The sequence below is a fragment of the Saccoglossus kowalevskii genome, chromosome 19 (assembly GCF_978046115.1).
Source record: "Saccoglossus kowalevskii chromosome 19, keSacKowa6.1, whole genome shotgun sequence".
NCBI classification, from domain to species: domain Eukaryota; kingdom Metazoa; phylum Hemichordata; class Enteropneusta; family Harrimaniidae; genus Saccoglossus; species Saccoglossus kowalevskii.
The window spans coordinates 3,745,803-3,759,928 of NC_140659.1; the positions used below are offsets into that span (position 1 = coordinate 3,745,803).

Below are 14,126 nucleotides of genomic sequence, written 5' to 3' on the forward strand. Positions count from 1 at the left end.
ACGTTGTTGACGACGGTTTGCATTCATTTCATTCATTACTACAGCATTCAACCATATATAGCTGTAATTTCCTCCGTTGTCATGTCATACTTGTATGAATCATTATATGTTCTCTTAAAATTCACCTCCGTGGGCGTGATTTTGGTTCCTGCTGAGCGTTCAGACAGCAAAACTCTGCACATGTTGAGTTTTGGACCCGAGCATCGATTGACATGTGCCGACTCAGTCCAGAGTCTCGGCACATGTCTAGATCTTTAACGAAAAAATATAGATATAATAAAAATAAAAGAACCAACAGAGCAAAGGTTTTGTTCTCTATGTAATTAAAAGGCTATTGGTGATGAATTCCATGTTTTACTCAATTGTAAAAATAGTCAGATTGTACAAGCTCGTACTAAATTTGAAGCTTAATTAGCAATTTATGATGACAACATTTGCAAGTTATCAACTGTTGAGAAATTTAAGTGCTTGCTAGACACTAAAGAAGACTTATTTTATTTCTAAGCTTTAGTCTATTTTTTGTTAGTTTTCTTTGTCACTAATTTATTTTATGCTTTTTTTTCATTCATACAAAACAAAATATCTATCTACATGTACATGTGTATCTATATGCAGTTTTGTCAAGTGTTGCTTTGATTAGTGACATGTATATTTTTGTTAACATGTACAACGCAATCTAATTTGTAAAAAAAATTAAAACTGTTTTATGTTACAGGTCAAGTATTTGCATTAGAACTTCATCGTATTATTGGTGTAAGCTGTGGTGACTTTCATACCTTGGTAATCAATGACAAATACTCTGTATTTAGTTGGGGCAATGATCAGTATGGACAGTGTGGGAGAGGAGGCATCAGTCTAGAACCTAAACCAATACCAAGGTAAGCAGTCCCAGTTTTTTATATTATATTATATTATGTATTATATTATTTTATGTTAGATAGATAGATAACATCTTAATTACAACTATGTAGTCATTTTTACATTCCAAATTTGGTGTTTAAAATGTAATAAAGTTAATAATAAATAACTAAGGAGAGAGTAGGAAATCAAACGGGCGGTGCCCCGCGGTCATTACCGCGGTGGTGGTGGGTGCTCGCTGGTCGACCGCATTTTATGCAAATTTATGCATAGATTCTATGACGCCAGCTGACCACGTTCGTCCGCGGTGGGCTCGCACAGCAATTAACACTTATTGTCAAGACCATTAATGAACACAAAGAACTGGGAAATTAAAAGGATCACAAAGTTCTAATGAAAAATTAAACCAATTTGGCTGAGCCAAAAGCTAGGAAACTAGTCTATAATAGTTGACATTATTTTATTTGCTTGAGCTTTGGAATAAAATCACAAAACGATCCAGAAAGACGTAGAGATCAACATAATATAAAATATGATCGCATTATTTTGTGAATATATATCTTGCATGGTCGCAGAAAATGTTTAGAAAGATTACTGTTTCGCATAGACCAAATATAATCACGCATAAGTATAAATTCAAAGTGTTTTAATACATTGGTGAGAGGTCGCATTTACGTGAACAAGAACATGCACTAAGAAGGAAAAGCAATCCAAAGTCGAAACGGGGTGTATCATGGACTTGGTACAACATGCACTGTGACAATTGAGCGATCATCGACATCTTTTTGGGGCACAATTGAACTTCAAGTACGTTGCAAAACTTGCTACGCGCCGATGCTGACATCAAGTGTGTGTTGACCGAAGTTTGACCCCAAGTCACGCACTGAACTGGCGCGTTACCTTAGCAACCCTTTTCTTTCTTGGTTCGCGCGTCGATCTCGTAAAATTATTATTATATCCGGCGGTACTGTAATAACACAACTTGTATCCAACTCTGTATTGGCTTTGAATATTTCAACATTGTTTACTTAGTGTGCTGCTTTTCTAATAACGCAAATATGTTTACAGTATTGCACGGGCTCTAAATATTTCAACTTTGCAATGTATTGATTTTATAATAATTACGCAAACTAAGTTATTTTTATTATTGTTGGGACACTAACCCGGGCTATTGGGTCTGTGAATATTTCAATATTACCGACTTGATAATGCGTTGCATTCATAATTATTACTCAAATATAAACATGGGCGCATTTAAATCATTGAAAAAGATATTCAGGTCCCGGAGTCATGTGTCTAACGAAAGTCGAGATAATATTTTAAATACTTGTGACTCATTGGTGAATTATTTTATTCGAAATAAAGTGAATATGTAATATTAACCATACAATATCATGCGTAATGTTCAATTTTTCTATAATAAACTCGCAACGCACTTCGATCGCATTATTCGCGTACATTTCGACTGACCTCTAATAACTATGTGTTTGAATTACGTGCAGCAATGGGCAATGGGCAATGACCTCAATGAGTTCACGCACTGACATTTAAATTCAGGCCACCCAGTTTGACGCAAAACGATATAGTTACTTAACATTTGTTCAAAAAATTGGTAAACTCTCACAAATACCATGAACGGGAAGAGTTAACTGAAATGCAACGTCGTTTTTGACCAAAAAAAAAAACCAAAACATGTCAATACAAGATTATGTGTGCAAGGTTAGATTTATAGAACGTACATGATCGCTTAACTCTGTTTTTTTTTTCAATAATCATGTCGCACGTGAAACACATTTTAGTTCGTCCATTTCTTGTTTATCGATCTTGAACTTTTTGTCTGGAATGCAATACAGGCAAAGAATAAACATTAATGATACCCACCATTGTCAAATCGACAAGAGGCTCGAATCAGGAAGGCTCAGCTATTTAAAAGTTGGTAAATAACATTCTTTTCATGTGGTAGACTTTATTCAAGTGTAACAAACGTAAGTAAAATGTATGGACGAGTCATATTACTCGTACCTTCGAAAGTTACGACTTTTACTCTTGGAATTGGTGATAAATACATGCATAAAATACAACATTGTTTCATGCAACAACAATTTGTATACAGCATTGGACTTGGATGGATTTTTATATTAATAAAATACGTGGGCCGATAATATTACCATATGCTTAGCATTTCCATGCCAGCGATGCTCGTAACCTGCTCGATTTAAAAACATCTATTTGAAACAAAGACTCATGGAATCACAAAGGAAACTGTTAAGTACGTATTTCACACGTTTCGTACGACCGTGGTTGCAACCGGTACCGGTGGCCACCGCGGTAGAGACCCCTAATTATAAGCAGTGATTACCGCGGTGAACCGCCCGTTTGATTTCCTACTCTTCCCTAAAAAGCATTAAGCGAAAAGTTAAGTAAATGAAAGGTAAAATAAGTGTGACTGAGTGTATTCTGTTATTTCTTCATTTACTGTTACACAGTGCACAGAGGGTCTGGATGAGTTTTCAACAGGCTAGCTGGGCAGGACAACACCACTGTACCCAGGATAAGTTTACCACAGACTCACTGGGTGGGCCAATCCTCTGGCAGTAATGCATTCATATTTTTGTCTTTGCACTTTGTGTTTGACCAAGCCTGGTTGTTGCCGAGACAAGGGCATTAGATTATGGTTCCTGTGGTAAATACCATTATTTGCCTATGAAAAGTCAGAAGAGACAATGACATTCAATGTCCTGAACTGTCACCTAGTACTAAAATATAAAAAGTGCTTTGCAGTGCCGGAAATGCTCACAATGGCAGACTAGACTAGACTAGACTAGACTAGCAAAAATACCGGTACTCTTCAAGTATAGCAAATACTGTAGATCAAGAGATATTGTGAGACCAAAATAGATTTTTTATTGCATATAGCTCTGATTGGATTGTCATTGTTATTCAAATACTTATAGTTTATTTTTTTATTTATTGTTCTGAACTTTAAAGCAGCAACATTGCCAGCTAAGTTACTGACTGGACATGCTATGTGCGTCTCAAGATCGTTAAATAATTAGTTAGTTCACTTTTATGTGGGTGTGCCATTCAGCTAAATGCGTCCATTTACAAGTGTTGCACCAGATGCACCAGCGACTGTGTCCTGACATTTCATACTGTGTCAGTACATACATTTTGTTTGGATAACTTTGATATTATAATATAGAAATCTATATGATAGAATGAAATAAATTGAAAGGCAATCATGTCTTGATCTTATTAGTGTACGAGTCCCCCTACTATTAATTTAACGTCTTCTGTTGTGATTGGTTTGTCCAAGCTTGTCCTAACTGCGTATAAATCTCCAGGCATGCATAGCAAGTCCAGTCAATAGCTTAGCTGTCAATGTTGCTGTAATGTTGCTTGCTTTTGGTGTTAACAATATGGTAGTGACAGTAAGGCTACCTTGACTTGCTTTTAAATTTACTGCACATCTAAATTGTGTCGAGTAATCTGCCTAAATACATGTATTTGTATGTCTAGTAATACCCCCCTGGTAGTAACATTGGTAAATACATGTATTTGTATGTCTATTATTAGTAACATTGGTAAATACATGTATTTGTATGTCTATTATTAGTAACATTGGTAAATATATGTATTTGTTCGTCTAGTATTAGTAACATTGGTAAATACATGTATTTGTATGTCTATTATTAGTAACATTGGTAAATGCATGTATTTGTATGTCTAGTATTAGTAACATTGGTAAATACATATATTTGTATGTTTAGTATTAGTAACATTGGTAAATACATGTATTTGTTTGTCTAGTATTAGTAACATTGGTAAATACGTGTATTTGTATGTCGAGTATTAGTAACATTGGTAAATACATGTATTTGTTCGTCTAGTATTAGTAACATTGGTAAACACATGTATTTGTACAAAATGTATGTCTAGTACCGGTATTAGTAACATTGGTAAATACATGTATTCGTATGTCTAGTATTAGTAAAATTGGTAAATACATGTATTTGTATGTCGAGTATTAGTAACCTTGGTAAATACATGTATTCGTATGTCTAGTATTAGTAAAATTGGTAAATACATGTATTTGTATGTCTAGTATTAGTAACATTGGTAAATACATGTATTTGTTTGTCTAGTATTAGTAACATTGGTAAATACATGTATTCGTATGTCTAGTATTAGTAAAATTGGTAAATACATGTATTTGTATGTCTAGTATTAGTAACATTAGTAAATACATGTATTTGTATGTCGAGTATTAGTAACCTTGGTAAATACATGTACATGTATTCGTATGTCTAGTATTAGTAAAATTGGTAAATACATGTATTTGTATGTCTAGTATTAGTAACATTGGTAAATACATGTATTTGTATATCGAGTATTAGTAACATTGGTAAATACATGTATTTGTCTAGTATTAGTAACACTGGTAAATACATGTATTTGTATGTCTAGTACAATGTATAGTAGTAACATTGGTAAATACGTCAGAGAATAAGATGAAATTATTGACAAGTCACTCTCACTAAATAGGATTTTTTTAAAGGCAGCAAGCGCGAAAGTTACACTCCTACTTTACTGTGTATTGAGAGTCATTACAAAACTAGGTTTAACTCACTTCAGCAAAGTGCACCCTCTGGTGTCTTAAAAGAGAAATGATGTATACCAGTATGTTACCCTGCATGACTTTTGATTGTGGTACTATTGAATTATGGGAAATTAAAGTTTTCGAATATTTTATAAATTTTTTTTTAAATATACTTAGTTTAGGTGCTTGAGATTGTGTGGGGTGTGTTCAAAGTTCAAGGTTAAAGGGTGCAGTGTAAATGTTTCAGATTTGGATTTTGAATCCTCTACTAAGCCAATATAATGTATTACTGATTCACTGAGTTTTTTTGTGACACAATATGTTACAAATACATTGGAAAAGTTTCCTTGAAAAATATCATACCATCGTTGAGGAATTTGCAATTTGGTGAAAAAAAATGTATAAACAAAATAAGCGTAAAAATAAAGGAAATCAGGGATGACATCATTTTTGTTCGAACTTTCAGAAGTCAGCCGTAACAATTATGATTTAGTTTTGAAGACTATCTTCAGGATTCAACAAGCTTACCGAACTTGATTTTGGAAATTCTATTTTGCCTTCAGATCAGTCTTGTGGGGTACACTGCTAACTGAGGGTTGTCTGTGTTCTGATTACAGGTTGATTAAATCGTTAGAAGACATGCGAGTTGTACAAGTTGCATGTGGCTCCTCACATTCTTTGGCTCTAACCACAAGTAAGTAGATTTATTCTTATTATTCTCAATACAATAGGTGATTTTCCATTCAACTGCGAAATCTTGCGTTAAAAACGTGCGCTGAATGTCGGCAGCAAAAATCAAACGATTTGATTTTGAACTTTGATTTTTTTTATTTCGTAGCTCGCATCTCAAGCCGATCTTTGACAGAGGAAAATTGCATTTGAATACCCTTACTGCATTGATATTGACCACAATGTTTATCGCTACTACAACGCTATGACCTTTGTTTGTCCTGGTTTTTTCGTTTGATTTCACACATAACGATACACATTCCAATTAGCACTACAGTACTCATTTCGCCCAGCCTCCCGCCCGCTTCCGGATTTTGATCGCTTTTTTTTCGCTCGCTTTGTTCAATTCGACCGCGCAATTTCCGCTTTTTTTTCGACCGCGCAAATCCGGAAGTATCCGCTCGCGCAATCGCTCACTCGCTCGCTCGCTCGCCTGACAGAGCAACCGCCCGCATTTACAGTTCATCACCTACTGTTTTATGTACAAGTGTGTCATTTTTGTTTTTATGATGTTAAAATAAGAATAAATACAATCAAAAATTTATAGAACGACCGTTGAAAAAATACGGTGGATCACACGGCCATATAAAATTGGTAATAATACATACGCGTAGCAATAATGTCCACCATAAACAAGATCGAACCAAACATGTGAAATCAAATACGACACTGACACAGACACAACTAATATGAAATAAAACCATTCAATTTTTGGTGGAGAGCTAAAAATGTCTACTGTAGAGTATGGTATTCATTGAGTAACCGTGTATAGGGTGACAGTTGTCATGCACGCATGGTTTGGGTTTAACACGGGTCAAGTTGTAGTTATGTAAATCTATGGCACCTATAACAATTGAAGAATATCTGCAGGAATAGTAAGACTGTGAAAAAAAAACGACCAATCGATTGTTATAGAATGACAGCAGTGTAAAATTTGTCAAACAAATACAATACTTGCAAATGTAATGTCGGCCAGCGCCCATCTTACTTGTCCGAAGTTGTCGAAGCCGACATCAATGGAGATCGCGTTTTTTAACTAGGCGGCTGGCAAGCGGACTAACACGTTACATAAACTTGTTGAATTACAATCATGGTTTTTATTTTTGCGCCCAATGTCTCGTTATAAAATAAAGGATTCAAAGTTTGCAGGGTATTCAGTTTTTTGCGAACTCTGGGCGAAATACTTTCATGAGCTGTACGTAGTTCACTTACAGCCAAAACAAAGTCAGCTTGGACATTAAGTTGTGAGACGCGACAAAACAAACGCTGCCAGCGATAGATTACGTGAATAAAAAAAACAAAATAAACGCAATCAAAGGCGCCGACCACACGCTTTGGAAATAAATAGAACGCGTTGCTAAGAGGAATCGCACCTGCATCTCGACGACGTCTCCGGTCATGAGCAGGGTTTGCCGCGTCTTAGAAAAATTGAAAGTTAAAAAAGAATCAGTGTCGGGGAACCATTCACAATGTTTGCATGAAAAATCCCCCGCGAAAACCTTTTTTTTTTCTGTTACAAACACCATGGTACCTGAATCCCGATTAATTCATAAATATGAATCGTTAAGGGTCAATTTCCTGCAATCCTTCAAGATTAAATTTGCCTCCGAAAATCTTTCTAACGATGACCTGGAAGATTGCCATGATTGAGTGCCAGCATTTCTATTCTAAGATTTATTCAGTATAATAATACAAATGTTCACCCCAACAGAGGTGCACATACAGTTTTAGCGACCCGAAGAGCTCATTGTCAACCGAGGCGAAGCACTACGATAAACACTTTCCGTTCCCAATAAATAATAATAATAATAACAAAACAAAAACTTCTCGTTCCCGATATTATGAAATTCTTTCGTTTTGGGGGAAAAACCCTGAAAAAAAAACTGATTTTGACAAGATAATTTAGAAATTGATATTAAGAATAATTCATAACGAAATGTTTTCCATATGTACCCATAATTTTTTTTTCATAATTACTGATTACACACGAATATTACAGAAAAAAATAATTTGCTATATTATCTATATTTGTGCCTTTTATTTGTCTTGAATCGTGACTGAAAGGAGCTGGATGAAATTAAAAACTATGTAGTGTGTTCGACAACTCATGTATGAACAACAATTTTAATAAATATGATTTTACTTGGTAAAATTACTGTATTTTTCTACATATAAACAAAATAATTTCACAATGTCTTTATTATCATAGCGTTGTTGGTAAAAGTTGAAAATGATACATCCACGTGAACCTGCTTATATGAGATCGAAGGAGTCTCTGTTTTCAACAGCCGTATACATCTAACTGCGTCATCGCTAAGTTTCCTTGGTGGACCACGAGCTCTGTTCCTTGTTTGCACGTTATCATGTTCACACAATCGCAGACATTATTTGTAAGGGTGCTCTTTGAAATGGCACATTTTCTCGATGTTTTAGCGAGTACTCCGCGGGTATATGGCTTGTTCTCACATCAGCATAATTTTTCTCGAATTCACTCATCGCTTTCCCACAGTCATGCACTTCTCGTTCTTTGCTGCTAGCTTTTTTGCACTCTAATATGTTGTTGTTTTTGTCTTTCTAAACATCGAGTTTATTTTTGACATTCAACGAGATCGCTTGAATTTTGAATTTGATGACGGTTCGAATTTATCCACTTTTACAGTGATCAACATTGCGTTCGAGTAGAGTTACTAGTAATTATAAGCCTGATTTACATTTTTCTTGCGGTGTTTTTCGTTAATGGTATTAAATATAAGTGCTTTGGGAAATAACATAATTATATTGCGCGAGTAAAAGAGTTTGGTGAGACTGTCACAACATACTAAAACAGATGTTTTATTTATTTCCAACGCGCGTGGTCGGCGCCTCTGATTGCGTTTATTTTGTATTTTTGTTTTCAAAATGTATCACTGGCTGCGTTTGTTTTGTTTTCCTCAACAAATTAACTGTTCCGAGATCTCTTTCATTTTTCGTCCGGCTGCTGCCAATCCAATAATTCGTCGTCGCATGTAATCAGACAAGCGATTAATCGTCACAGTCATTATACTAGTAGTTTAAGTCCAATAGATTTGTAGAAATTCAGCTATGCGATAATTATATGTGCAGTTTTGTTTTGCGCACCCAGACACGATCAAAAGTTAACCAATAGATTTTCTGAACTACAGAATTCGTATTACTTGTGCAAATTGAGTAAGAGTCATAGTGTGAGTTGCGTTCGCAAATAACAAAGTGTCAAATTATTTTGAGCGCCGTTCGGAATAAATTTAGTCAAAATCACACACAGAAACACACACACAACACACAAATACTAGTACTCAATAATATCGCGATTGACCAGTCATATAGCTGCTTGAACTACACACACAAGGACGTAAATATGTAAATACAGGTCACAGTTCGACTTGCGTAGCAAACGTTACAATGTGTCAAGTGATTTGAAGGCGTCTTTTTTCCAAAACAGAGAAGCAATAGGCGTTGTATTTTGAATCGTCATTAAAACCTAAATTTATTACGAATAAAAACTTAAGTTTATACATACAATGTACGATCATTGTTACTCCAGCGGTCGGTTGGCAAGCGGACGGTGTTTCTGAAGCCAGTCATAGCAGGAGCGAGCGAGCGAACAAAAGCGAGCGAGCGAGCGAACAAAAGCGAACGCGAGCGAGCGGAAAAAAGCGGTCGGTTTTCGGTCGGAAAGCAGCGAGCGGTCGGAAATTAAGCGATAAGCAGTCGGAAAAAAAGCGATAAAAGCGGGAGGTTGGGCGGAATGAGTACTGTATATGCCTGATTGTGTTTTGAAGATGAACATAGTTTTCGGGAACCACTGCGAATGGCAATAATTTTTTTTTACTTTTCTTTTGAACTCCAAAGACCCTGTAGTTGCAATGTTCTTTATTACACAATATGGTTCAAAATACTATTTTTGTTGATTTGACAAGTACAGCAATCATATTTCCTGATGTGTTGCAAAAGTTGATGCATCCCTGTATTGCATAAGTGCTTACTTGGCAGTGTTCTTGTGATAATCTTGTTACTATACATTATTTGTCTTATGTTTTGACCTCTCTGCGTCTGTGCTTCCGTCCGTGTGTGCATGCGTCCGGACCTTTATCTTAGAAATGCATGGACCAATCACAATCAAACTTCACACATACATCATACATGATATTATACATACGCACATCAATTTGTTTCACGATCTGATTCGAAATGGCCGATTGACGGCCATTTGTGTTCTAAAAATCATCAAAATCAAGCATTTCTCGGCCATACATGTATCTCTGACTTGCTGTGACTGATTATGTTCAAATTTTAAATAATCATTATACATCATGTCATGGATATACAGATGTATTGGTTTGACGATCTTATTAAAAATGGCGGAATGGTGGCCAATTTTGTGCTAAAAATCATCAAAATCAAACATTTCTTGGTTGTTTACAGATGGATTTTGTTCAAACTTGGTAAATACATTAGACATTATAGGACCTTGATGCACATCATTTTGTTTTTCAGATAAGATTCAAAATGGCTGACTGGCGACCATGTGACTGATTATGTTCAAATTTTAAATATTCATTATACATCATGTCATAGATATACAGATATATTGGTTCAAAATTAATGCTGTTCCAGAGCAATATCTCCCAATATGAACAAGTACTTGTTTGACGATCAGATACAAATGTCAGTCATTTAAATGTTAAACAATTATCATAATCATATTCCTGACATGTTTATATTCCAGCAATATTACTATAAACAAAACTATATATCTTAAATTTGATAACTAACAGGGACTGTGCCATGCATGGCTTGTTTTTCTGCTTTTAATAATAATTTAATGGGATATAACCATTCAAAATGGCAACTTAAAAGTGTTTGGACTGTACGAATGTTTGTGCTCATCGACATGACTCCATCACGTGTTGGAGCACTTCTGCATCTAGTGTAAAAAAAGGAAAGTATTTGAATGTATGCATGGCATTGTATGGACAGAAAAGGAAAGTATTTGAATGTATGCATGGCATTGTATGGACAGAAAAGGAAAGTAGGAATACATTATGGGAATGTCGAAATCCAAAACGTTTAAAACAGAATTAGCGAACTTCTTTGTGTGTCAAACCCAGGGGGCAGCCATGTTTGTTTTTAATATTAGTGTACGCTTACGCATGTAATCTTTCCATATTTGGAATTCGTGTTTCCTAATATGATGGGATGAAAATTACAGCATGCTGTAACTTATGGTGTTACGGTTATGTTACGGTTATGTATAATAATGTGTATTATTCAAGTTATCCTACTTCTAATTATGGGAAAACTGTTTCATAATATCTATTTAACAACAGCTTATAATATATATAATTAAAAACATATTATCTAATCAGAATGATGTATTATGTCAATTGAAATGCTGATATAATATAATTATCATCGATGTATCATATCTATTTAACTAATAATTGTGTTTCACAGATGGGCAAATCTATGCATGGGGTGCAAATGATCACGGCCAGCTGGGACTTGGATCCAAGGAATCAATGAGTAAACCAACATTAGTTTCATCGTTACAAGGTCTTCCTGTTAAACAAATCACATGTGGGAGATCACACAGCTTTGCTTTATCTGTCTCAGGAGCAGTATTTGGATGGGGCAATAATTCTTGTGGTCAGCTAGGACTCAATGATGAACGAGGTAAACATTCTGTTCCTGTAAACTCTGCCTAACCTTTTCACCATCATACGTTCTCGCCCAATTTTTTTTTCACTCGCTTTGTTAAATTTGACCGTACAATTTCCGTTTTTTTTTTACCGCGCAAATCCGGAAGTATCCGCTCACGCACTCACTCGCCTGACATCGCAACTGCCCGCATTTACAGTTCATTAACTATTGTTTCATGTACAAGTGTATCATTTTTGTTTTTATGATGTTAAAAGAAGAATAAATACAATCAGAAATTTATAGAACGGCTGTTGAAAAAATACAGTGGATCACACTGCCATATAAAATTTGTAATAATACATATGCGTAGTAATACAGCCAAAACAAATTCAGCTTGGACATTCAGTTGTGAGACATGACAAAATAAACAATGCCAGCGATAGATTTCGAGAATGAAAGAACAAAATAAATGCAATCAAAGGCGCCGACCACGCACGTTGGAAATAAATAGACACATTGCCACGAGAAATCTCGCCTGCATCTTTTACTCATGCAAACATACACACGTGTTATTTCTGTATATTGAATACGTTGGCAACGGAAGGAACAAGTTTAAATCATCTTTGTATTAACACAACTTGAAGGCAACAGTCTCACAATAAATACATGTTTATCAATTATCAAACTAAACATTCAATGAAGCGAACTGTAATGGTTAAGACGAAAAGACAAGGCTAAGACGAAAAAAATGAAAAGTATGATTATTCTCGTCTACTACACGCCCTGGAACTACACGTTCAAGTATCCAACTTCCCAATACAAAACATGATTAGTATCAGCAATAATTTCTAGTACTGCCTAGATAATTGCGTATTATTAGTTGACATCAGACATATCCCTGTACAGGATTTTTTGAACAATGTCTCAAATTTCTGAAAGAATATTAATTAAATAAGTTGGGATGAATATGAATTGAATATCCATTTTTTGAAAAATCAGCTAAACAGTTTACCACCACGATTATGGTGAATTGGCGAGTTATCAACGAAGACGACCAGAGGTCTCCAGTCATGAGCTGGCTGGTTTGAATTTATCCAATTTTCCAGTGATGAATATTGCGTTCGAGTTGAGTTACTAGTAATTACAAGCCTGATTTACATTTTTCTTGTGGTGTTTTTCTTCAATGTATTAAATATAAGTACGTTGGCAAATAGCATAATTATATTGCGGGAATGAAAGTCTGATGAGACTGTGTCACAACACATTCTATTTATTTCCAACGCGTGTGGTCGGCGCCTCCGATTGCGTTTATTTTGTATTTTTATTTTCAAAATGTATCACTGGCTGCATTTATTTTGTTTTATGTTTTCTTCAACAATTACAGCAAGTCTCAGAAGTATTGGGGCAGCCAATTTGCAAACTCGCTAGCAAATTGGCTAACTGCTTTGGTTTTGACTAAACTATTGGCTTTTGAATATCGCTGGCACCGTCTGTTGGTCACACTCACTCTAGGAGAATCTATATAGCAGAAGGGGACGGTCTTACAGTTGGCTGCTGCCAATCCAATAATTCGTCGCCGCATGTACATGTACAAGCGAGTAATCGTCACTGTCATTATACTAGTAGTTAGAGTCCAGTTGATTTGTAGCTATTCAGCTATGCGATGATATAAATACAGGTTACAGTTCTACTTGCAAACGTTACAATGTGTCAAGTGATTTGAAGGCGTCTTTGTCCCGCCTTCCCAATACAGAGAAGCAATACGCGTTGTATTTTGAATTGTCATTAAAACCTAAATTTATTACAAATAAAAACATTAGTTTATACATACAATGTACGATCATCGTTACTCCAGTGGTCGGTTGGCAAGTGGACAATGTTTCTGAAGCCAGCCATAGCAGAAGCGAGCGTGTGAACAAAAGTGGTCGAAAAACAACGAGCGGTCGGAAATTAAGCGATAAGCTGGCGGGAAAAAAAGCGATAAAAGCGGGAGGTTGGGCGGAATGAGTACTGTACTTTCTAAATTGTTGGTCAAAATTTACTGTGTGGATGCTTTTGGTGCATAATTTTGGTTCTTTTTCATGAACCCAGCTATGGATGAATATGTCCTCCATACATTTACATACTAGGCTTAGTGACTAGGTTGAGTGACTAACTGAAAACAAAGGATTTAATTTCATACTGATTTGTTGCCCATCCAGCTTTATTTTGCATGTGTAATCTGACCGTTACCCAAACTAACATTATCGTTGTAGTATTTAGATTTCAAGCTTTTCTCAGT

At 35.5% G+C, this 14,126-nt stretch overlaps 1 protein-coding gene across 1 annotated transcript in view; it reads left to right on the plus strand.

The window, feature by feature from the left end:
• The window catches only part of LOC102809320 (putative E3 ubiquitin-protein ligase HERC4), a 53,390-nt gene that overhangs the window by 3,611 nt on the left and 35,653 nt on the right, over positions 1-14,126 (plus strand). The window contains exons 2-4 of the mRNA XM_085494058.1: positions 716-878; positions 6,076-6,152; positions 11,660-11,878. Of these exons, the coding sequence (XP_085350184.1) occupies positions 716-878; positions 6,076-6,152; positions 11,660-11,878 (459 nt within the window). The remainder of the gene's footprint in view (positions 1-715; positions 879-6,075; positions 6,153-11,659; positions 11,879-14,126) is intronic.